Source organism: Ictalurus punctatus, chromosome 1, assembly GCF_001660625.3.
Source record: "Ictalurus punctatus breed USDA103 chromosome 1, Coco_2.0, whole genome shotgun sequence".
NCBI classification, from domain to species: domain Eukaryota; kingdom Metazoa; phylum Chordata; class Actinopteri; order Siluriformes; family Ictaluridae; genus Ictalurus; species Ictalurus punctatus.
Window position 1 is genome coordinate 12,959,016 of NC_030416.2, and position 26,080 is coordinate 12,985,095.

Here is a 26,080-nt window from a genome sequence, read left to right on the forward strand (position 1 = left end):
GGCTACTGATGGCTTTTCTGAGATGCTAGCACTCTGAAGTATTTCAGACATAGCCAGCTCTGAATCACGCTCAAGAATCTGCCTCTGTGGGAGCGCCTCGAAATGGACGAGAACACAAACAAACAAATGAAGCACTGCATCCTTATGAGGCAGAGGCAGGGATTTGAGCACAAGCAGGCGCATTAAGGATGAAGCGAGTGGTGTGAAATAGACCAATGCATCACACTGGCAACAGAATTACCCTAGGATTGATCAGAGGAGACATGAGAGCCACAGGGGCTTGAGCTGAAAAAGGAGCTACTCTGACTTCTCACCTTCATCAGTGTGTGCATTAAAATCGCATGTCTCGCACTCGCACATGAAGCCCAGGTGAGACATGTGGTGTGCTGTGTCTAATTATTCTTGTATCTGACTGGCCGTCTGAGTAAATTTTCGCCAAGAAGAAGCAGTCCTTGGGCTTTCCTTTGTCGACTTTTAACTTTCTTTTCTGTCTTCACAAGAAGTGTTTGAATTTTTTCTCACGCGCCGTATCACACCATTATTCACAGCAATTGACGTTACTGTGTGACAGCGCCATAATGAGCCGAATATGAGCCTGCATTCACCCACCTTTATTCACAGCAGTCTGACAACTATATCTTTTCTCTCTTTCTCTGTCCTACTCCCTCTCTCTCTCTCTCTCTCTCTCTTTTTGTCACTGCCTCCCTTGCAGCCACTCTGCCACATGTACATCCATGCACTCATCCAAAAAATTGGAGAAAATTGGAGAAAATTGCGACTTAGACCTAAAATCCATTAGTATTTGACATTCTCTGGCTCAGTGGCCTCATGCATGCATGAACTTTAGTCAACAACAGATTATACTATTTCTTTACTGGTAGTCTGTTATTTTAGAATACAGTTATTATAGCACTTACTAGGTAATGGTCAAGGTTTAGCTGATTCAGCTCTATACTACTGCAGTTTTCTGTAGACTGACATGATCACATTGAATCATCTTAAATGACCTTAATACACATTTTAAATGCATGACTATATAATATAAATTCAAAACCACTAGCATAACAGTCTACGTTATATACTCTCTTGTCATTTAATAGCCTGTACACCCGCTCATTCATGCAATTATCCAATCAGCCCAGGAGAGCAGTGCATAAAATCATGCCGATACAGCTAAAGAGATTCGAAAGTTAATGTTCACATCAAATATCAGAATGGGAAAAGGTGTGATCTCAGTGACTCGTGGTTGTTTGGTGCCAGACAGGCTGGTTTGAGTATTTCAGAAACCACTGATCTCCTGAGATTTTCACACACAGCAGTCTTTACAGCTTGTTTAGAGATTGTTACGAAAAACAAAAACAAAATCTTCCAAAGAGCAGCAGTTCTGCAAGTGAAAACGCCTTGGTGATGAGGGAGGTCTAAGTAGAATGGCTAGACTCGTTCGAGCAGAAAGGAAGGCTATGTTGACTCAAATAACCACGCTTTATAACCGAGCAGAAAAGGATCTCAGAATGGACGAACCATCAAAACTTGAGGTGGATGGGCTTCAACATCAAAAGACCACATCGGGTTCCACTCCTGTCAGCCACGAACTGGAATCTGAGGCTACAGTGGACTGAACAAACCAACTGAACAACTGAAGATTGGAAAAAGACCTGGCAATGTTTCCCCCGCCCCATCTTCATCTAATTGGATAATTGCATAAACGAGCAGGTATACTGGTATTAAAGTAGCAGACGAGTGTAGGTCTGAGATGAGACATGGCAGAAAGTGGAGCGGTGCAGTAAAAGATCACTTTTCCGATTTACTTTTCATTTCCTTTATGTTTGTGCTTGACTTGTTGGTAATCCATAACCACAACTTCTTCACTCTGAAAAAGTAGACCCATTAACAAGAGATAAGCAATGTCCCCAATTACAGAGCTGTCCCCGATGTCCAATGTGCCTCCTATATTTCTCCATGACATATTGTGATTACATCAGATTGTCAGAAGGTGCTTAATACTGTTCCTTGCGTGAAGCATAAGAAAAATGTGTTTAAGTTCATGTACAAAATTGCATGTAACTGATACATGCCTCTGTTTTTACTCAAACTCCAACCCGTTCATGTGCAACTCCATGTCACTTCTGAATAGAATTGACTGTAGTTATATTTGAGGTCTGGATAACGACCTTCGCAGTTTAAATCCTCAGCGCGTGTGCATAACCGACCTCACAATACCTTTAGAGCTTAATTTACAAATACATTTAACTGAAGAATTCATGCAAGTATTATACAAATTTGTGTTTTGCATAAACTGTTACACTTATTGTCTGTGGTAATCAGATACTGGTCTATAGAGATTAGGCTGTAATGTCAGTGTGTTGTATGAAGAATGACATTCGTTGCTCTGTCACACAGCTCCATGTGGCAATCAGCAAGACGTCTGCGAAGGTAGTGATCGACTGTAAGATAGTGGGTGAGAAGCCCATCAGCGCTGCTGGGAACATCACCACAGATGGAATGGAGGTTCTGGGCCGAATGGTGCGCTCACGTGGCAGCAGGGACAACTCGGCATCGGTAAGACATGGACAAGAGCCATATCAGTCATCTGGGACAATGTGCTGGCTGATGTTTGAGGATTGCACATGGACTGGTTATTATGAGGAGCAGCCTTTGTGTTAAAAATACATTGAGATGGATTGTGTTTATTCCTGAAAGTGATAGAGCTTTCTAAGGAAATTCTCTTATTTTTCATATGAGAGGGAGTTAGAGGTGGCAATTTAAAGCATGAAATATGAGTTAATAATACAAGTGGGAAACATTGTGGGTTGCATTTTTCCATAACAAACTGTGTTGTGCGTGTGTGTGTGTGTGTGTGTGTGTGTGTGTGTGCGTGCGTGTTTGGACATTTACACTTGAGGTCATAAGTTTACAGACACATTGCAGAATCTGCAAAATGTTAATAATTAAAAAAAAGAGGGATCATAAAAATTGCATTTTGTTTTTATTTAGTTCTGCCCCGAATAAGCTATTTCACATAACAGATGTTTACATATAATCTACAAGACACAATAATAACTGAATTTATACAAATGAACCAGTTCAAAAGTTTCCGTACGCTTGATTCTTAATACTCTATGCTGTTTCCTGGATGAGCAACGACTGTGCTTATGTTTCGTGAGAGTTATTCATGAGCAGTTAAACTGCCCACTGTTCTTCAGAAAAATCCTCCAGGTCCTACACATTCTTTGCTTTTCCAGCATCTTCTGCATATTTGACCCCTTTCCATCATATTATGTTGAGATCCATCTTTTCACACCGAGGATGGCTGAGGGACTCATACACGACTATTACATAAGGTACAAACATTCACTGATGCTCAATAATAAGGCAATACACTACCGGGGGTGTAAACTTTTGAACAGGATGATCGGTGTAAATTGTTATTATTTTGTCTTCTGGGAAATATGTAAATATCTTATGTAGCTTCTGAAGGGAAGTACTAAATGAAAACAATAGGATGTTTAAACAGAATAATAACTATTAGTGTGTTGCCTTCTTGAACATCAGTGAATGTTTGTATCTTTTGTAATAGTTGTGTACGAGTCCCACAGTGTGAAAAGATGGATCTGAACATCATATAGCCATATGTAAACATCGTGTCTCGTGGACTATATGTAAACATCTGTTATGAGAAATAGCTTATTCAGGGCAAAAGTAAACAAAAAAAAATCTAAATACAATGCTATGATCCCTTTTATTTTTTTTAAAGTAAACTTATGACCTCAACTGTAGGTATAATTGATGTTTTCAATAAAGGCAGGTTGGGGTTGATGAGAATAATTGTTGCTGTAATGACAGTATCTGTGAGGGGGGGAGGGGAGCTCTATAATTTGCCCTAAAATTACTGCCGGTAGTTACATAAACCTTGATCATCATGACCTTCATTTTCAACAGACAGAAGCATGTAACATTGATGTGGCTTTAGGCTATGCTCGTGGTTAGTTTTTACAGAAAACTGTATTTGTTTTCATGAGTTATGAATATAATATGTGTCTTTGTATGCCCACAGTTTCAGCTTCAAATGTTTGATATTGTCTGCAGTACATCATGGGCCAGTCGAGATAAATGCTGTGAGCTCCCAGGCCTGGTAAGAATCGAATTGCTCTGTCCTTCTGCTAGAGTAGAGCACTCAATCATAGCTTCCGAGCATCCACCTAACAAGAAAATGCTGTCTTTCCATTTCACTGAAAGCTTGAAGACAAACCAATCCAGCTGTCAAGTTAGCAACATAAACAATCTGTAAGCCAACTAATTGGCAGTAGCTAAATGATTATTTACAGTCTGGTTTACTGCAGGGGTGGCAACACTACTCCAGAAATGTTGAGGGCACGATTTTTGTCCGAGAGAAGAGGTCATTTATCTATAAAAACATACAGACCAACTATGTGTTTTGCTGTTAGTGCTATATGAAGCCAGGGTTCTGATTATAATACAATGACAGGGCACAACACCCCTTTTAATGAACGTCGAGTAGTAAAGGAGTTCACAAAGGTAGATAGCACGCATTCTAAATACGTTTTAAAAACCGAGTTAATATCTGTTTCGCTAAACATTTTCCCAGCAAGCCTTCCTTACTTTATTTGAAGGATGTCATTTGAGGAACATTCCCATGTTTAATCAATTTAGAAAACAAAATGTGTGCATGTGTCACTTAAAACACTGAAACATTAGCGATAGCGATTCAACGCGCAATTATTACGCGCAAGTGAGCGCCAAAGCGTTCCCCTTTAGGAGAAATGTCCCTCCCACCGAGATGAACTGGAAGGTTTGATTTGTTTTTCAACCGAGTCAGACCTGTCTGATATTGCCTGAAGTGCTAGGTGCTGGTAGTTTAAAAAGTGCCAGCTGAAATAAATACCCCGTTGCGCCGGCGGCCCAGGTTTACTGAGAAGCTCTGGAGACTGAGAACACATACAGTATGAAAGCATGCACTAGGTCACCCACGAAGGTGCTTATTATTATATCTTGACTCTTATAGATTTATTGTGTGGTTCATGTCAACCGCTGATTAAATTTCATCACATTTTGCAATAATTCATATAGAGCCCAATGTTACTTTTCTTGATAATCTGATACAGGTTCTATGAACTGAGTTCAGGCCCTGTTCATTTTACACATGGCTTCACGGATAATCCAATTACGTAGGCTTGTATCTGACAAATAGAGCTGGTTGGCTATTGATCGATGGACAGAAAGAACAATATCCCTGTACTGCTTGTTTTGTGACTTAATGACTTGAGGGAATTGCATGCATACTGGTGATTCGACTTTAACAATTAAAGATATATGGAAGCCTTAAAGAGGAAAGAAGAAAGCTGTTTTGAGAGATTTCTTGTGTTTTTTTGTTGTTGTAGAGAGTAGAGAAAGACTGTCCTGCTCTGCCTCATGCATGCACCTGCTCACAGGACAGTAAAGGACCACCAGGACCCACTGGACCTCCAGTAAGATTTTCTCTCCTTTCTCCTGTGTCTCATGTATGCCTATGAGACATCGCCTGTTACATAACATTATCAACAATCACATTCCCAGTACTCCTTTTTCAAATGCAGCATGCTACAAAAAAGAGAAGAACTACATATAAGTGTGATTGGGAAGTTGGGAAACAGATATAGACTGAGCTGCAGAAAAGCAAAGTCATTAGGTGAAGAAGAGTAAGTGAGATTTGGGTAACAAGCAGTAGATAGTCTGATTGCTTAATTTAGCCCACGGTACAGGAAGAACTCAGTACGGCAGGTTAAACAAATGAGCTCATTTGGAACGCAGTGCTGTGCACACATGCCTTTGAAGGCCATGGAAAGACCACGCTGTAAACAATCCCTCGTGTTGAGAAAAGTCATTAGGTGGAGATCAATTGATCAAATCTGATTAGGTTGCAGCTATCCTGCTCATGCTGAGAGATCAATATCAATCATTTCTATTAGACCATGTCAAAGCAGCTATACTGTAGCATTGGTGCAGATTACATTTGGGAGGCTTGTGTATTTCATCCCAACCTCTTAATATTAAAATTTTAATATGCCGTCTTGATATTAAGCTTGCTGGCATGCAGACATGTCTTTAAGACATTTTTTTTCTCAGTGGAGACATGCATAAGTTCCCTGTCAGCTTCCACGGCATTGAAAGCTAGGGCCACTAGTACAGGAATCAAATTCACGCAAGCATTTGATTTGTAGCCTCGAGCCAAAGACACTGCCGTAGTGCCTTGGGGCTATGATTAAAGCAAACACTGAAAGAGGAAGCAAACAGGGTGAAATTACTGGCAGATGCCTACAGCAGTGAGGGCATGAACTTGTAAGTGGTGTAATCTATAGCCAGGGTGCTGAGCAGGGTGGGAGTTGACCTTTTGATAGCTGGGTGAGTTTACACTGCACCAGACACAGTTGCTGCTTTTACAACTCCTCTTTTGAGCAAGGCCACGGTGCAATTCTAACGTGTCAAGTAGCAAACTACTCATAAATTAAAATAGCTACAGTATAGCTGACTTTCCCTTTTGATAATGTAGCTAGATATTATATACAAGCTACTAAGAAAATCAGTTTGTTCTCTGGTAGTCTAGTGGCTAAGGATCCTGTGCTTATACCACCATGGCTCGAGTTCCATTCCTGGGCAGGGAACCAACCCAGCCACTGGGGGTTGCACAAGCCTCTCAGTGCAGGCCCCAAGCCTGGAATAAATGGGAGGGTTGCATCAGGAAGGACATCTGGTATTAAACCTGTGCCACATCAGATACAATGCTGTGAAATAGTATTTCCTGATTTCTTCTGATCTTGTGTATATCTCATACTAAATAGTTTTAGATCTTCAAACGAAACACACAATAAAAAACAGTTTTTATTTATTTTTATATTTTTTTATTGAAGCGAAATGTGTTGGTTTACACCAGATGTAACGGGACCCCTGTCTTACAAAAAAGTTCCACTTTCAACTCATCAATCCACAGAACATTCTCCCAAAAGGTTTGAGTATCATCAAGGTGTGTTTTGGGAAAATTCAGACGAGGCTTAATGTTCTTCTGGATTAGCAGTGCTTTTCACCTCACCACTCTTCCACGATGCCATTTTTGCCCAGTATCTTTCTGATAGTGGAGTCATGAACAGTGACTTATTGATGCAAGAGAGGCCTGTAGGTCCTTTGAGGTCGTCCTTGGCTATTTTGTGACTTCCTGGATGAGTAGTTGCTGTGCTCTTGGAGGAATATTGGAAGGTCGGACACTTCTGGGAAGGTTCACTACTGTGCTGAGTTTTTCCATTTGTAGATTATGGCTCTCACTGTGGTTCTTTGGAGTCCCAGAGCCTTTGAAATAGCTTTGTAACCCCAGACTGATTTAATTCAATCACCTTCTTCCTCATAATTTCTGGAATTTCTTTCAACTTAGGCATAGTGTGTTACTGTGTAAAACCTTTTAACCAACTTCATGCTGTTGATAAAGTTCTATTTAAGTGTTGATTTGATTGAACAGGGTTTGCAGTAATCAGGCCTGGTTGTGTCTAGTCCAGCTGAACCCCATTATCAATACAGTTTCATAGATTTGGGGAATTAGTAACTACGGGGGCAAATACATTTTCACACAGGCCCAGTATTGGTATTGGATAACTTCTTTGCTTCAATAAATAACATTATATACACAAGATATACACAAGAGATGTGTGTAAACACAAAAACAGAAGAAATCAGGATGGGGACAAATAGTCTTTCACAGCACTGTGTATGTGGACCAACGATGTAGTTATTACAAGCAAGGGATCTGCAACCAAATATTAAGTGTCATTACATGAATTTTCTTCAAGACGTACCTGTTCCTATACTTTTGCTCACCTAAAAATTGGGCGATCTGACACAAAAGGTTCCATGTTTTATGTTGTTTATGTAACACATCAAGATGTAAATACCAGGAAGTAAAAAGCTGAAATCATAAACTCTCGTCTCATATCCATTTTTTGATCTCAAGCCCAAATGTCTTCGGTGTATGGCACAAACAAATGAATTGGCCTTGCCGTTCCAGTAGTTCTGGAGGGGACCGTAACAATCTGGCGTAACACCAGCTTTTGAGAAAACGTTTGTAGATAGTGGATTTACTGTGCCAGCAGTCGTTTATTTATAATTGTGTGTGTTTGTGTGTGTTTGTAACTTACAGGGTGGTCCTGGTATAAGAGGCTCAAGAGGTGACCGAGGGGAACCAGGCTCAGTGGTAAAATACACTTTTAAGTCAAACAGCATTTCATAATATCCAATATGAGGGGCCTCCCTTGAGCTTGACCCTGACTAACCTGCTTCAGTATCCAAAACAATAAGACTGATCGACATCTTGGAATTCATAAACTTGAGCTTGACAGCGTATGTCACTGTTGGTTTTGGAGGTTTCGTGTGTTTTTACACGCTGGGTAAATTGGGTTTTTGACTGAGAGCTCAGTTTGGATCCTGATCTGCCATTATTATTTAAAGTCTTGTTTAAGTTACAGGCTCCTGCTTTATTACTGCAACTCTCCTTCCCAGTCTGTTTCATACACTGGTCCAAAGTCATGCAGAAGGTCCTCTGAGCCAGATAAAGTAGGTCTTGTGTAGATGTAATATAATTTCTCTTGTATGGATAATGGGTAAAGCAATTTCCGAAAGCAGGGTAGAGTCAGTCGTAATGGCCCTATCTGAGCAGTATGTCACAGGGTAAACAGTGGTCGGCTTCTCTGTAGCTCATGAATATTGTATTTAATGATGTGGGATCAGGATAGTTTCATCAGGCAGGCTGATGCAGTGCTGACCAGAAACATCGATTACATTTATTCAATTCTGGCAGAAAATCTTTGTTTTCCCAATTAGATTACATTAAGGAAATCTTTAAAGCATAACCTTTCTCTGTCTAATTATTAAAGGGACCTCAAGGGCCAACTGGTGAAATTGGACCTCCAGGACCTCAGGGGCCTCCTGGACCGCAGGGGCCAAGTGGGCACTCTATCCAGGGACCACCAGTAAGATTTTTACTGCATCTCCTCAGTGCATGTGCCTACATATGGCAAATATTTCCACCACACAAAAGTCACTTTTCCACTGCACGGTACGGCTCGGCTCGACTTGGCTCGCTTTACTTTTCTGCGCTTGCTTTTCCACTGCGGTTTAGTGCCGCCTCAACGTAGGTGCCATCTTCCACTCGCCTTCACGCAGGAATAATGTTGTATTATCGAAGCCCGTATTCCAAACGCCTTTCCTGTTCACTGAACATGGACCCTATTAAGGATGTACAGTAACGGTGTTCTAGACCCTACGTAGTGCTCGATATGACTAAGTTAGATTCAGCCACTTCGGGAGTGACTGTAATAAACGCCTGTTTGTAAATCATTAACAAGCGAGATGTAAAAATCTAAGACAGAAACCTTTGTTGTAATTTTATCTGTAATGAGATAAATGATACATAATTTTTAATTCAAAGAATATTACCATACACAAAGTATGTATTAAATGACCCACATTTATTCAGGCACAATACAGAACCACTCGTTAAGGAGATTTCCTTACTCCCTCCGTGCGTGGCTCACATTTAGTATCGGCTCGGCTCACTCGAAACCTCACCCGAGGTGGTACTAAAAAAAGTACCGGGTACCAGGTACTATCCACAGTGGAAAATACCCCCAAAAGCGAGCAGAGTCGATTTCAAATCGAGCTGTACCGTGCGGTGAAAAAGTGCCATAAGGGACTCTTCTGGTTAAAATATTCTGTTCACTTGCAAGAAACGTAAAATCTAAAACATGTCAAACGTGCTCTGGCTCGGAATCACACCTGTATTTGAACTGTATTCTACATATTATATACACCAGGTATATGGTATATACTGCTGATCCTGCAGAGGCATGCTGATTGAATTTTGTCAGAATGAATTTGCTGTTCAAATACTATAATATGTAATTATACATGAATATTTAATATGTGAAAGCAAAAAAAGAATCCACATTAAAATTAAGATATACATCTTAGTGTTACTGGTTAGCACGTTTGCCACACACCTCTAGGGTTGGGGGCCTGTGTGCACGGAGTTTGCACCGTGCTTCGGGGGTTTCCTCCGGGTACTCCGGTTTCCTACTCCAGTCCAAAGACATGCGTCGTAGACTGATTGCCTTTTCTAAATTGTCAGTAGTGTGTGAATGTATGTGCGTGTGTGTGATTGTGCCCTGCGATGGGTTGGCACCCCGTCCGGGGTGTCACCCCGCCACATGTCCCGAGTCCCCTGGGATAGGCTCCAAGATCCCCACGACTCTATGTAGGATAAGCGGTACAGAAAATGGATGGATGGATGGATCTTAGTGTTACATTAAGAAACTACACGTTCTATACTTAAGTGCTGTCTGGACGGAACACAATTTCCAGACATATGTCTGTTACGTAATGTTGCTGGAGCATGCCTGTAGCAATTATAATGGGAGTGTATGGGATAAGCAATGTCAGTATAAATCACAGAGATAGGAGTGTCTTTATGATATTCGCATGATCGTCACACCAAAAGGTAATACAAATGGATTGTTTTGACCTGAAATAATAATAATAATAATAATAATAATAATAATAATAATAATAATAATAAAGCATGTTGTTGGGCTGCTTCATCACAAGTTTGTGCTTGAGCATTAGTAGGTCACATGGCTATATATATATATATATATATATTCTGCATTTTAAACTTGGCCAGTACTTGGTTTTGGTTTGGTTTTGGTGGGAGATGATAGAAAAAAAGATAGAAATTGTCTCCACACTATAGAAACTGCACAAAACCTCTTTTCCCATAGGATATAGCAGAATCTTTTCCTAAATGTCAGTTCAGATTGGATATACAATATATTACCTGGGGTTGTTTTTAAAGGTCCATTTATAGTAGATAAAATACAGCGTAATTTTTCCATGCGAAAGAACGTGCATGCTGGATTACTGACGTGCTGGATTCGGGTGGGACTAAAATCCCAGCGAGACCAGCCTCCCTATGTAAAATGAATCCACCTCCCTATGTAAAATGAATCCAATCCAAATCAGGCTTTAGTTGCCTAGCTTAACTCAATGGAAACATTTTCTTTTTTGGGGACAAGTAATCGTTTAAATGAATATGCACGTCATTTCTGGCATAGTTTGTTTTTAATATCATCAAATATAAATAATGTATCCTGATCGTGATAACTGAAAGCACAAGAATTTCCAACAGGCAATCGCAACTCAAATCTCAAATGGTGTTGTATTGGTCTTATAGTGCACTACCTACAGAAAGGTGACAAATTAAAGCATATTAAGCACACAAATTAAAGTAAACCATTGTCTCTGTTATGCCGGGAGAGACGTTTTGCTGGATTGGTTTAGGTCTACATGCCTCCTTAAAGAGAAGCATCATGGCAAATCAATACTTTATGATCACTTTTATCCTATGATAAAACATTTCTATCCTGATCGTAGTGGTCTCTTCCAGGATTGACAATGCCCCAATTCACTGAATGATTTGCTGAGTATGAAAATAAGATAAATGATATGTCGTGGCCTTTGCAGTCACCAGTAGGTCTGGGTGATATGACAAAAATATCATATCACGATACTTGAGGACATTTCTACCATGCACGATGCCCCTCACCATATATAATTTAGCTAACAAACTCTCTGCAAAACAGTAGTAAAATAAACAAAAAAGCTTTCAACTGAGCTTGACGATACATTTCTTTAATGCCTGCAAAGACAAAGAAGATTAAGGTTTTTTTTTTTGCGTTTTTTTTTAAATGACCTCAAATCAACGGCATCCTTTCAGTACCATTTCATTTGTAATGATTAAAAATGTAAAAAAAAAATAATAAAAAATTCACTATACCAACGATATTATAGAAAAGTGTATCGCATGATCATTTATCAGTATATGGATATTATATGGATAAGATCGCCCCGCCCCAGTCACCGGATCTCAGCCCGATTAAAATAGAGAATTTGGACAGACATGTTGGACAGTGCTGTCCACCACCATCATTAAAACCCCAACTGAGAGAAGAATGGTGTTCAGAGTCATGTAGAATTTATGCCAAGACATTTTGAGGTTGCTCAACAACTTACTAAGATGCTTAATGTGTTTTTTGTCCCCTTCGATTTGTCTGTAGGTTCTACAAAGCCATTATGCCATACCCTATATTGTGAGCGTAAAGGAAGCCATTTATGAATAATTTCTGCATGAAAATGAATAGAAGTTGGGGAATGTCGAATTTATCACTGATAAGAAAATATTGCTGTGGATATTCTGTTTCGAATGCAATTATGATATTGCCTCAGCATAATTTTATTTGCGTAGGGAAATAACACAATTTTCACCTTGCGTGGATTATGCGATTTTTAACTCAGAGCTGCTGCTAATGCTTGTTCTGTCAGTGGAAGTATAAAATTCTAATCTAATTATTATTCGAATGCATTTGAATACTAAATATTTATCTCATTTAATGCATTTTTATTCGGATTTTAGATCTCCAGTGTGTTCATTATTGTAATGCGCAAACACTTTCACAACATGATTACATACATCACATATTCCTTTATCTTTAAGGTACTGATTTGTGCTCTGGAAGCTGCACAAGAGATGGATTCCTGATTCCTTTATGTCTCTTATTTTAGGGATCTGCAGGAGAAAAAGGAGAGAAAGGTGACTCGGGTCTGCCAGGTCCTCAGGTAAGAGCAAAAGCAGCCAGAGATTGTCTGTCTAATGAGCATGCACAATGACAGGCAGTCTTATTGCTAGCACCCTGTCTCCCATTAGCCAGGCATCTCCCTCCTCTCAGATAGAGCCGCGTTATTGAGCAAATTAGAGATATTGTGTATGTGTGCCTGCGCTTTGAGGTATGCTGATAAGTTTGGCTCAGTTATTCATAGCACACATAAATGCATACACACGCCCACCCTTCTGTAGCAGAAATCCTAATGGAATCACTCACATGAGAAAATCATTACCTGCTAGTGCTGTTATTAATTACTGAAGCCTCCTGCTGCCTGTTGGGAGTCGTACTCAGACAGCATAGAGAGGCTGATAAGAGCTGCTCAGCAGGTTGAAAGGAAATAGTCCACTGTGAAATATTCACCTGTGCTCTTTAGCCTTCTGGCTGGTAAGGTTGCTGATGAGTGTTATGATAACTGTTGTTGTATGTGATATTTCATTTTTGATGAATGGCCCTGCACATGTGCTGCAGTTATGTTTGTCCCCGATGGAATTATTACCATCACTATCATTTATCAGAGTAATACAGTTGCAATCAAAATTATTCAACCACCATTGCAAATCAGGTTTATTGTCAAAATGTACAGACTTTCAGCTGTTTGTAATGAACCAATCAAACAAAATCAATTGAAATAGTTCAACACAACGGATGCTTCAAGTGGGTTCCACAAATTCAACTGAAAATGCTACTTATAATGACTTCTCCGGTTTAAGAATTATTCAACCCCTTCATGGCAAGCATCTTTAATACTTAGTAGAGCACGCTTTTGCTGTTATGACCTGCTGCAGCGAGATGCATAGCCAGACACCAGGTGCTGGCAGTGTTCCTGAGGAATCTTAGCCCATTCATCATGAGCAATTGCCTCCAGTTCAGTAATATTCTTGGGTTTACGTCTTCTTCAAATTCCATAGAGATTTTCTATGGGGTTCAAGTCAGGTGACTGTGATGGCTCTGTAGAATCTTCCAGGACTTCTTCTGCAACCAAGCCTTGGTGGAATTTGAGGTATGCTTGCCTGTTGGAAGGTCCAATGACACCCAAGCTTCAGCTTCCTCACAGACGGCATGACGTTTTCTCCTAGGATTTCTTGATACTTCAGTGAAGCCATCTTGCCTTCCACACGCTGCAGGTTTCCAGTGCCAGAGGATGCAAAGCAGCCCCAGAGCATCACCGAGCCACCATCATGCTTGACTGTAGAGAGAGTGTTCTTTCTTCATTCTTCTTCCTCCAGACAGACCGCTGATCCATCGTGCAGAAAAGTTCCAGTTTTGTTTCATCGCTCCACAGAACAGAATCCCAAAACTTCTGTGGCTTATTGATATGATTTTGAGCTGAATTTTCTTGTGCTTTTGGGTCAGTAGTGGCGAACGTCTTGGAGCTCTGACATGAAAACCTTCTGCGTTTAGTACGCGCCTTACTCTGCTCACTGAAACCTCAGTGTCTGTTGCCACCAAGTCTTGCTGCAGGTCTTTTGCAGTCACTCAAGGCTTTTTCACAATCTGCCTTCTCAGAAATCTGCTTGCAGACGTTGATAGCTTCCCTTTTCTGCCCCGTCCAGGTATTTCATTAATTTTCTGCCCCTAGCCAGTTCAGGTATTTCATGTGTTCCAGCTCAAGCACACCTGGTGCAGCTAATGAAGCCCTTGATTAGTTGCATCAAGTGTGCTTAAGACAACACCTGTTTTGCATATTTATGCTGTTGTGAGGGATTCTATTCAGGGGGTTGAATAATTTTGAAACTGGAGAAATCATTATAAGTAGCATTTTCAGTTGAATTTGTGAAAACCACTTGAAGCATCCGTTGTGTTGAATTATTTCAATTGCTTTTGTTTCATTTGTTCATTGCAAACAGCTGAAAGTCTGTAAATTTTCACAACGAACCTGATTAGTAATGGAGGTTGAATAATTTTGATATACTGCGCCATCCACTTTGTGGTGTCAGGAGTTTGTTTTTCCTGTGCGTACAAGTTCGCAACAAAATAATCCTAGCTGCATGAGAGTCTTCCATTTCCAAGATTAAAGATCAAGCTTTTTATTTATTTATTTATTTTTTTAAATTTAAATTTTGAGAATCACACCCTAATGGCTTCAGAGCCATTAAAAAAAAAAAAAGAAAAGAAGTTTGATGGTAATCCAATGACAACTGCTGCAAAATCTCCAGGGTTTCACCAGAGAGGGAAGAAAACATTACTGCTCTTTGACCAGTTGCCAATACACACACAGCTTCCTTGGCTGTGAAAAATATCTCCAGCTTAGGCTTGTTTTCTTGATTTGGGTCTCAGTGCTTAATGACAGTTATTGGCATTTAAAAAAACAAACCTTTTTCCCCATTTAAAGTATGTTGACTCTGTGTGTAAGGCATGTAGGCATAGAGTTTGCTACTGAAATTTGACATTAAATCTGTAGGAAATGCTGTAGAAGTGAGACATCTCATTGATGGACAGGAAGAATGTAGCCTGTCAGATTCTGAAAACCGCAAGCTGAACCCTTGTGAATTATATTCATAGGCTGTTAGGGAAGTTCTTAGGCTTCTGGAGCTCTCTCCCCCCCTCCCCCCAACCCCCACATCTCTTCTGTCTGTCTTGCTGTCTGTCTGAATGAAAGTGTTAGGAATGGTCACTGATATAGTCTCTCTTGTAAAAAGTGCCGGGAAATTATGCTAAATGTGTCAAAATTGTTTAAAGCTCAATTAAAGGTGGAAGGAGCCAGGAAAAAAAACATGTTCTCAAATGAAGTGAAACAGCTGCTTGAAACTGAGTCAAGTATTAAAACATAAAATGGAAATGTTTCCAACTGTTGAAATTAAGCAGTGTTGTAAATGTCATATCATTCTGTATTAGAACTACGCTGTTGCTTAATATTTTTCGCATGATGTCTGAGAAAACATCATTTGATCTCGGTAAGTTTGTTTGTCTTAGGCACGACTTACACGACAGAGTTTTGCGAACGAATGAGTTATAGCCTGTTAATAACCAATACTTTTACATTTGACATTTATTCATTTAGCAGAGGCTTTTATCCAAAGTGACTTACAAATGAGGAAATTCAAGCAAAGTAGAGAACAATACAAGAAGTGCTACCATACAAGGATTTTAATCACATCTTAGAGAAGCAAAGTGTTTGGAGTAGATGTGTAAGAGCCAGTGTGAGTGGTTTTTTTTTTTTTGAGTGGGGACAAGATAGGGGTTAGTTAGGTGTTAACGGAATAGATGGGTCTTTAGCTGTTTGTTGAAGATAGTGACAGATTCTGCGGTCCGGATTGAGGTTGGAAGTTCATTCCACCACTGAGGGACAGTCAGATTGAAGGTTCTGGAAACTACCACACTACCAGTAGGCACTACCATTCATCGGTCGTTAACTGATCGCAGATTGCGGGAGGGGCCATAAATCTCAAGGAGAGTGTTGAGGTAGGGGGGTACTGTTCCAGACAAGGTCTAGTACATGAGCATCAAGGCTTTGAATTTGATGCGGGTGGCTATAGGAATGCAGTGGAGTGAGACGAAGAGGGGTGTGACATGGGTCCTGGTTGATAGGCTGGTTGAAAACAGTGCATTCTGAATATTTACTATTAGCTAGATTATGACTTGCTCCCTAGGCAGTTATGTTCGTTAGTTGTTATTGCAATTTTGAAATACCCCAAAATAATACTTAAGTATAGTAACGAACTAGGGTTACTCAAGTATCTTCCACCCCTGTACCAGACATGAGCATTTAGAGGTCAACCTTGCTCATATTACTGATTAATCTGTAGTTTATTATTTATTGCAGGTAATTATAGGTATATTTTCGATGCAAATGCTCACGTTTTGGGATATCTTTCTTCCATTGTGTCTCTGGCTTTCAGTCTGTTTTTTGTCTTGCAGGCAGTAATAGAAGCAAGCTGACAGGGCATCTCGAGAGCAGAGCACCACAATTCCTCGCTTGGAACGAATCGAACTATGCAGATTGCATGTGTGACATCCTCACTTTTATTATTAGGCTTTCAGCTGGGAAAATGAGCGCATATATCATTTAAGTACTGAAGCGAGCTAGAGGAGGACACTGAGAGTGAAGACAGTCACTCCAGGCTGCTGTGTGAAAGCTGGAGCTCAACTGCCCATATAGTACACATACGTTTGCACGATGTGTGCAATTTAGCTTCTCAACAACATCACAATGACCTAACCGCTAATTTGATCTTTTTTAAACGTCAGTGTTGTGAGACAGTATGTCCTCTTGCTGGTGATTGATTTAATCTCCAGACTCTCACCGTGTAACGAGCTGATTCAGCTCACACAACTTTTCTACCGTGATTAATGACATGACCTACTTTTTTGGGGTGTTGTTTATTCGGTAACACAGTCAGCACCTTAACAAGTACTCGAACTTGTCTAAGAAAGCTAGGAAATGCAGAATATTAAGAACATCCATAGGCAGTAATCCAAAACGACATTCTGCCATCGTCTTTCCAATTAGCTAACAAGGGTTATTGAGATGCAGATTATGCATGTTATGCTGATCTTGGCTAGAATTGTGTGTGTGTGTGTGTGTGTGTGTGTGTGTGTGTGTAAGTGTACCATCCATCTAAGGGAGCCAGTCCATCCAGCCCATCAGAAAAGGTTACCATTAAGCGTCAAAAACTGTTTTTACTAAGAATATAGTTTTTACTTTATTTTATTTTATTTTTTTGTCAGGGTGTACCAGGAGCCAGTGGAGGACCTGGCAGAGACGGCCGACCGGGACAGAGGGTAAGGATGATCATTATATGCAGCTAAAAGATTTGTATGTATTAGAACCCTACATGTTGAAAGGGTAAATATGTTATGTGTCTGTGGTTTATCTTGGTTATAGTTGTTCAAATCTCATTTTGTGACCTTTTTCTTTATTTAACTAGCATAGATCCAGCTGCCAATCATATTAACATTTATTTGCAGATCTAAAATTTCAAAGCTTCGTATTGAGAAGCTTCGTATTTGAGAGTTTCAAATCCCTCCTTCGTTCTTTAAGGTCGAATACATAAAAAATGCTGACGGAAAATCCTGTGGGATTGGCACAGTCTTTGCAATACTCATTCTGGCACGCCACATGGATTGCTCATGAGATAGGCCTGGCAAGTGCTTTCTGTCCAGAAATAGGTCTGACTACAGATGAAGAGGCCCAGTCGAACCATCAGGTTCAGTCTACTAGACTGTTTTAACGCCACGTATATGTCCTGTGTCCAGCATTCATTGTAGTTTCTCTTGTGAGCAAACTGAAACATTTTCATTTCCATTCAGAGCAGTCGGTTTTTATCTTAAAGCTAACAGAAGAGATCGCCAGAGGGATGCGTACACGCTTAGGGAAAAAGGTTCCATCGGGTAGCCTTAAAGTTTCTTCAGTTTGTCCCTCTCGGGGAACTTTGTAAATACTGTAGGGTTATAAACTTCTCCATGATGCTTTATTAATGAGTTGGCTTTTTTTTTGTTTTAATTTTCTAAATGGAAGACTTTGAAGTGCAGGAGACATTCCCGAATGCTTGAGATTTGAGCTCACGCAGAACATACAGTCCGGAATTTTCTCGGTTGTATCCTGGCATGGAAAGTTAATTAGCACCATTTAGAAAGCTTATGACCGAGTTGGATCGTAGAGCTACACAGCACTCTGGCTCACTCAGCTACTCTACGATCCCATTCCTGGAGACAAACCGAGAAAAAGACAGAGAAATACAGTAGAACGACAGAGAGAGAGAGAGAGAAGGACTTACTTTGATCTCTGGGGAAGGGAAAAGCTCAGCCATGTTGGTTTGCAGTGGTTTTTGCTCATGCACAAGACGAATACTGTAGACTTGCTCTCTTGCTGTGGTTGCCACAAAGCACTTTGCATATGAGAAGCGTTCAAACAGTACAGTGTTTTCATTCCAAATGGCTCGTATTACATGAAAACCTCTTATACGATATTGTGCGCAATGAATCACATTTAATAAAGGTTCATTTTTAGCAAGCTGGATAGAAATAAACGAGGATCATACAAATAATTTAATAAGTAGATGGTGGTAAGGGTTGGAATGTGTGCGTGCTTTAACTGATTTCTCACCTTTAATCTTTTTCTGAATTTCTTAAAGTATATACCATATGCTATAAGCTATATTGACAACTCCAGTAGTACCTCTGTGTAGTATCTGTTGTCCTCTAACAGACTGTTAAACCTTTCTAAAAGTCGACTGCCTCTAAATTGGCACTCTTCTAAAGCAGACGCATAGGCCTGTCACGATAATTACGTTATCAACTTATCGTACGGTATATGGACCTGACCTCGATCATTTTTGCTGACCTCGACACCGGCCATTGTGTTTACATGCGTGTTTGTTTACAGAAGAATGAACGTCACCAACATTTTAGCCATTTGCACTGCTTCTGTGCTCTCGTCTGCTCTAGGGCTGTCAAATTCACATTCCTACTTCGCATATTTGGCAAATTTAGGATAAAAATACAAAAACTGTACACTCGAATTTAAGATGCATAGCGAGCGCTAGGACTGATTTTTAGCTAAAACATACTGTTGAAAAAATTACGCAAGACATGAACAAAGTTCAAAAAAAAAAAAAAGAATAGAAAGAAAGAATAGTTGTAGTGATTCAAATAATCCAGTCGTAGTTAATAATGTCGTGTTAATGAACTCACCCAAACACATCCTATACACATATGAGATTAATCAGACACGTATACAACATATACATAATATTACAGTTTGCTTCTGCACAAAACTAATCCACTAAATGAATATTTGCATGCTCTCATCAACTAAAATGCCGTTCACTAATATCCAGTGTCATTTTAGTCTGGGTAAGATTGACTAAAATGAATAAATATGACATGACAAAATATCAAATTTCGAGGTTATTTTCATCAGAAGACAAAAGCTATTTTGTGACCAATTCCAATGTCGGAATTGCTCTTTGAAAGCGTATACTTGCATTATTATGCTATTAAATTATAATCATTTCAGTGGCATAAAATGACAATAATATCATCACAATTATTTCCGGGACAACATATCGTCCCACGGTAGTAGTTATTGTGATTGGCCTATAGACATCTGCAATTTTTATTGTTTGGGTATTTTTTTTTCCTTTTACAAAAAAAAAAAGTGATTTTGATTTGGTGCCTTGTAACGTAGAACATACACAAACACCCTGCCCCACCTGAATAAACACTCCCAGTCACATACCCTTCAGCTCATCACTGTCATGGCTATGAAGTTCACTTTGCACAGCACTTCTAATGTTCAATGTTAATCGACTTAAATGTGTCATTATAGGCTACATTATTTACCATGGGTCTTTTTTTACACTTACATCTCCACCTAGCAGTGTAAGTGCCAATGTCTTGGTATTTCTGTATTTCTCCATTTCAGGATGGATTTGGAGGTTCTTCTTCAGCTTTGGATTCAGTTTGTTCTTGCCAATATGGCTAAGCTCTCCAACAATTATAGACTTATTATTCAGGAGAAGTATTCACCCACAAAATGATGTGTTCTTCACAGTGGAGAACATTAAATGGAACCTACTGTATAAAAGCCAAATGAAGGATTAGTATCCTTTACAGAACTGTGGTAAAACATGAAAAAAGATCAGTCACAGTACAGTTGTATTTCTACCTTTATGCATATGGGTCAGGGAGCTTGCATTAGGATTGGTTTATACCCAGACAGCAAATGTACACTACTGAATTGTACTAGGGTAAATGCAGTGCTGCAGCTGGAAAGCACAGCAGAGTTGGCCTTGTGTCTTTTTGCGCAGCAGCCCAATACCAGAACTTATCATACGGATCCACACCAAAATATATTACAACTGGACCAGACTGAGAGAAAATATTGTTACATCTGGCTCATAATGAAAGACAAATACAACTAGTCATTCAGTTATGACAGGAATCTGCACATAGCCATACGCCGTAAACAGAATGCCTCAACTGATGGAAGATTATGAGGGAAAGGATGTTTAAATAGTGGTATGATTTTTTTTGGAGGATGAAAGCTGGCTTAAAAATCAGGTCTGTTTGCCGACACTTTCCATGCTCGGGCCACGGCTATGCAAAATGTTAGATCCAGCACATCAGCCGAGACACTTAAAACCATTTTATATATATGTGTGTGTGTGTGTGTGTGTGTGTGTGTGTGTGTGTGTGTGTGTGTGTATATATATATAAAATTGCAGTTTCTCTGTGTGATGCATTTGATGTCCATGATCACTTTCTTTTCATCCTCACTTGTAATTTGTCTCTACATTTTGATAAATAGTATAAATATCAAATCTATATATATATATATATATATATATATAAAAAATTTGCATAGAAGTGAGTCAAAATAAGTTGTTTTTCTGTCTTTTCTGTCACTGTTTAGTTGTCATCTTGTGTTTCCAGGCTAGTAAGACGAAAATGAGCGTTTTTGAAAAATCCGGCAGAATCTGTTAGCTCCGTTTGTCTTATGCAAACATTTGCACACAACTTTACTAAAAGATTCATAAATGAGACCCATTTTTTGTAATATCTGCTCCAAATGTGGCATAGACCTGGTTTAGAAGTGGTTCAAAAACAAACGAATTAAGCCAAAATGAGAAAAGTGATGATTTATTAAACAAAATTATGACTGCTTTTGTTCTCTGCAAAAAGCTGTTATTAACAAGCAAACATAAAACGCATGCTTTATTAAAACTAGAACTTCATAATGCTTGCAAGACGACAAAATATATGTTAGTTCTTTACAAACGCTGCCCCAGTGATGTCAGGTTAAACTATCCGATGACATATTTGTTTAATTCTTCATTCTTTTTTCTCCCTTTATTTTAATTATTATTTTCTTAAACATTTCAAAACAACAGAATATGAGCATATAGGCACAGGCCTATAGGTAGGCTTATCATAATGCTTTTTATATAGAAAGTCTACTGCACAACATAGCTGCATTCCATTAGACTATGTTCCTGAAATGCTGCGCAGCTTGATCTGTTATCAAAATGAAAAAAAAAAAAATCCCATCATTCCTTATGAACTGCTTATTCATCTCGTTCAGAGGATAATTTATCAACTGCCGAGTAACCCATTGGAGCTCTTTTCAAATTAAAACTTTTCTGAGCCCGACAGAATGATGCACACATCTTTCCTTTGTCAAAATGAAAGATTCCTGTTTGTTAAAATAAAATTTAAAAAAGCCATTAAACTCTCCCAGACAACAACTCATCAATAGATTTATTTTCTCCATGTGTAGACCAACAAATATGCATCCAATTTTTGAGCAAATGCACCCAGGTCACTATCAGTATTAGAGTGCCAGGTTAGAATAGCTGTGAATGGCCTTAGGAACGTCAGGGATTTGCCTGGGCATGAATTCCTCAGAAGCTGAATGTATTGTGCAGGAATGTTGTACCATGTGGAAATGATTTTGTTGCACAGTTGCTGAAAATTGGATGGTTGCACAGTCTTGCTGCTAACAGCCCTTTCCACCTCATCCCAAAATACTCAATGGGGTTGAAATCCAGGGACCGCACAGGCCACTGAAGCAATAAAAATCGCTGTCATGTTCCTGGAACCATTCGAAGATGATACATACCTTGTGACATGGTGCATTATCATGCTGGAAGCATCGATTCTAGTGTGAATAAACTGTAGACATGAGTTTGGTCATCAGTGTTCTGCAATGCTCAGATAAGCTGCCGTTCAGACGTTCTTCGACGGGGGACATAATGTGTGCGAGGAAAGCATTCTCCTCGTTATCACATTGTTACTAGCTGCTTACAAGTGGATCTATTATGACAACACTCCTTGTGTAAAAAGGAACCAGGATATATCTGTCTGTGCAAAGTTTGTCCACTTCTTAATGTTCTAGTGTTGTTGTTTCTCAGTAAGCTCTTGAATAGGTTCTCTACATTAAGCTCTCATTCCAAAACTGAACTTAACTGAACACTAATAGGCTCAGAGTATATGTCGGTGTATATCAGGACCGTTTTCTCATTTTGAAAATGCAAACCTTACAAGGTTGGTTTTGCTCGGAATGAATTGTTTTTGATTCCTAAATGAAAACAGCTAGGTGAAGGTTTGTTGGTTTTGGAAATACATTTACGCAAATATTCAGTGTAATGTGTGGTGGCCATGAAATGTGCACATGTTGCTACTGATTTTATTGTGTTGATGTATTGCCATCCATGATATTTCTGTATTTCTGTATGCATCAGCCAATAGGAATCAGCAATAGGCATCACCCATTCACACTGAATTTGAGTGAAATAAAGGAGAAGCCATTATGGTTGTCAATTGTTAGGTTAAATAGATAAAAATCAACACTTCAGTTTAAACCACTGAAAGTGGATTACATTACTTGGAGTTTTGCCAGGTGCAATGTCAATACCGCTATTATATTTAGCATAATAATGCAGTCCCTCCAGGATTTAGCGATTTTGCGATTGCAGAAATGAGCTCAAAATCAAGGAAACTCAGCAATATACACACGAGCTTGCAAAGTTTCAAAATTACCCCAGATTTTCCGCAGATTTGGGCCAAGACGCATCATGTGACATCATAACAACACGCGTTCAGCCAAAGCCTCCTTTGATTTACGCGGGCCGAACATGAGTACGGCTAAACAGTCCCTCCAGGATTTAACGATTTTGCGATCGCAGAAATGAATACAAAATCAAGGAAACGCCACAATATTTGTAGGCGCTTGCAATGTTTCAGAATTACCACAGATTTTCCGCAGATTTGGGCCAAGACGCGTCATGTGACATCATCGCAACGCGCCATGTGACGTCATCAAAAGACATATTCAGCCAAAGATATATTGTTGGTTATATTTAGTCTTAAAAATGAAAATGCTCAGAATGTTTACGGTTTCCTAAGCCAAAAATTCGGTGCATCCATAAAGGGGACAAAAGGGAAAGAAGTTGAAAGAGTTTGGATTTATACATTCATTTAGTTTAACATTGTCTTGAGAAGACAATGATGAGACAAGTTACTATATAAACATTGTATTCATTTGTATTCATACTATATAAACATTATATTCACTCATTAAGTCATTTCATAATGGAATTCTATTTCTGTAGGGTTTGCCTGGGAAAGATGGACCACAGGGACAGCATGGCCCACCAGGACCTATTGTAAGCATTATCTTGTTCTTCCCCCAAATCCTCAGGTCCACCCAAATGCATTAGGCTCTTGTTTACACCTTGGCCATTCGGTCTGTGTTACAACAGGGCAGTCCAGGTGCTCCCGGAGCTCCAGGAACCACTGGACCCCCAGGACCACATGGTGATCACGGACCACCTGTAAGTATAAGACCAGCACTCAGAGAAACCCATATTTACGTAGGACCTGAAATTACTTGATGATGAGTTACAGGATTTACAAATGAATACAATCAGTGTCTGTAACACTGATCAGTAGGAAGTATCACAGTCTTACAGAACAGTGAAATGTCACTGTTCACACACTCGCGTTAACGCCTAAGCCTCAGTAGTCATCATCTGAATAAGTAAGCAAAAATCTTTCCTCAAAGGTCTGAGACTTTTCACCACTCACATGTTCAGTTAATTTTGTAAATATGGTTTCTCCAGGTCAGACGAATGGGGTGTGCTGAAAGCGTGTGCCTCATTTAAAACAACTGCACTGCTCGTTCTGGGACTGTGTCCCACTGCTTAGTCATTCTCCCGACCGCATCCAGCGTCACACTCAGACCTTCCCGAACAGAAAAGAACAGAGCTAACGCTGTAAACAAATGGGTCATGACCTCAGTCAGATCACTGGGTTAATTGACACCGGTCTGTTCGGTCTTCTCTTCTCCTTGATTTAGCCCTCAGCTCATTTCTGCTGTCTGCTATGTTCTCCATCATTGTGAAGCTTTCAATGTGTTAATGCAATTTCACATGGATTTTTCCATATGATTTGAATTTCCAAGATTTAGAAATGCTTCACATCTGTTTGCATTTATGTATAGATACCATCCAGGATTCAAACTAGCATTGTAACATGATGTTTTATTCTCACTGAATCTAGCTAATAGTACACAAGATAGACACGTATTGTTTTGCATCCAGGACTGTCAGAGTCAGACAAAAGGCTAAACACCCACCATGTTGAACTCTTGACTACTCAGGAGAAGAAACCTCAGCTACTGCTTGTGTGGACCCTCGGGGTGGAATGTTTGTTTCTCATTTTTACGCCAGGGGCGAGCAAGGGATCAAATGTTGTTAAGCAACGTCAATCTCAATTATATTCCTGCGGAGTGACACCTTTTCGAATTAGGAAGCGAGAGCTGTTTAATCGAGTGTTTGTTTAGAGCTGGTGGTAAAGAAGAACCATATGCTTGTGTGTAGTAATGTGGACCTTTCTGTGTTGATCTCTCTATTGAACCTGGCAGACAGGCTGTCAAGGAAATGACATGTTTAATATCAGTGTGCGGTTGGTTCATGAATAGTGAGACTCTTTACTGAAGCGCACGCACACTATGACACTTGGCAAAAAGTACACTCTTGCTCTGTGATATTTCAGGCAATGCCTCATATTTCTGGCTACGCATACTCTTACACGTGAAATTTAAGAATGAGACAAACATTTTGGCACAATCATTAGCCCTTCATATGTGTGAGCCTGTGTTTTCCAGACCTCCAAAATTACCGTTTTATGATGTCAGAATTATTTAGTAGCCTTAGTATTCTGGCCCATCCTCTGTCTCTGCATTAGCTGAACAACATCTCTCCTTCATGTTCTTGGACCGTGGGCTGCATTCATGATGATTTAGTCATAATCCCTTCAAAATGACCTGTGTTACAACAAAGCAGGCACATATGCGCTCCAAAGCACCACTTTCATTTTTGATCGGCCCCAATCAGATCTGGGACCCACACAACCAGTGGTCTTTGAAATTCTCCATTATCTTTGCTAGACAGCTGTTTACCTACCTTTTCCCTTTTCTTTTTGGCAGGGTCCTCATGGTACCAAAGGCGAGCGAGGGGAGAGGGTAAGCCTGATCCATTGTGTAAAATTTGGAGAGGTTTATATAAGCTTGGCCTTGGTGACAAGTCACGCATGTAATGGCATGGTATTAGCAATGGGATTAAGGGACCCTCAGACAGACAACCTGATACAAATCACAAGCACAAGCATAGCATATATTTTTGACACACCTTTCCTCTGTGAATCCATGTCTTACTGTAAAGCTGTTTTATGCTCAGTCTTGGACTCTGTTGCCTGTCTGTGAAGGGTTGGGCATCTGAAAATAAGACTATGGTGAATGTTAAATTACACCTATTAAACATTTATGCTTTATGGGTTGTTATCTGCTTTTTTAAAAACACTGTAATGTTTGCTTGTTGGTG

At 39.7% G+C, this 26,080-nt stretch overlaps 1 protein-coding gene across 4 annotated transcripts in view; it reads left to right on the plus strand.

Moving 5' to 3' along the window:
- The window catches only part of col14a1a (collagen, type XIV, alpha 1a), a 115,142-nt gene that overhangs the window by 81,128 nt on the left and 7,934 nt on the right, over positions 1 to 26,080 (plus strand). For all 4 annotated transcript variants that reach the window (XM_017471033.3, XM_017471052.3, XM_017471024.3 and 1 more), the window contains 10 exons: positions 2,401 to 2,559; positions 4,055 to 4,132; positions 5,400 to 5,486; positions 8,180 to 8,233; positions 8,913 to 9,008; positions 12,655 to 12,708; positions 17,424 to 17,477; positions 23,810 to 23,863; positions 23,960 to 24,031; positions 25,687 to 25,722. In XM_017471033.3, the coding sequence (XP_017326522.1) occupies positions 2,401 to 2,559; positions 4,055 to 4,132; positions 5,400 to 5,486; positions 8,180 to 8,233; positions 8,913 to 9,008; positions 12,655 to 12,708; positions 17,424 to 17,477; positions 23,810 to 23,863; positions 23,960 to 24,031; positions 25,687 to 25,722 (744 nt within the window). The remainder of the gene's footprint in view (positions 1 to 2,400; positions 2,560 to 4,054; positions 4,133 to 5,399; positions 5,487 to 8,179; positions 8,234 to 8,912; positions 9,009 to 12,654; positions 12,709 to 17,423; positions 17,478 to 23,809; positions 23,864 to 23,959; positions 24,032 to 25,686; positions 25,723 to 26,080) is intronic.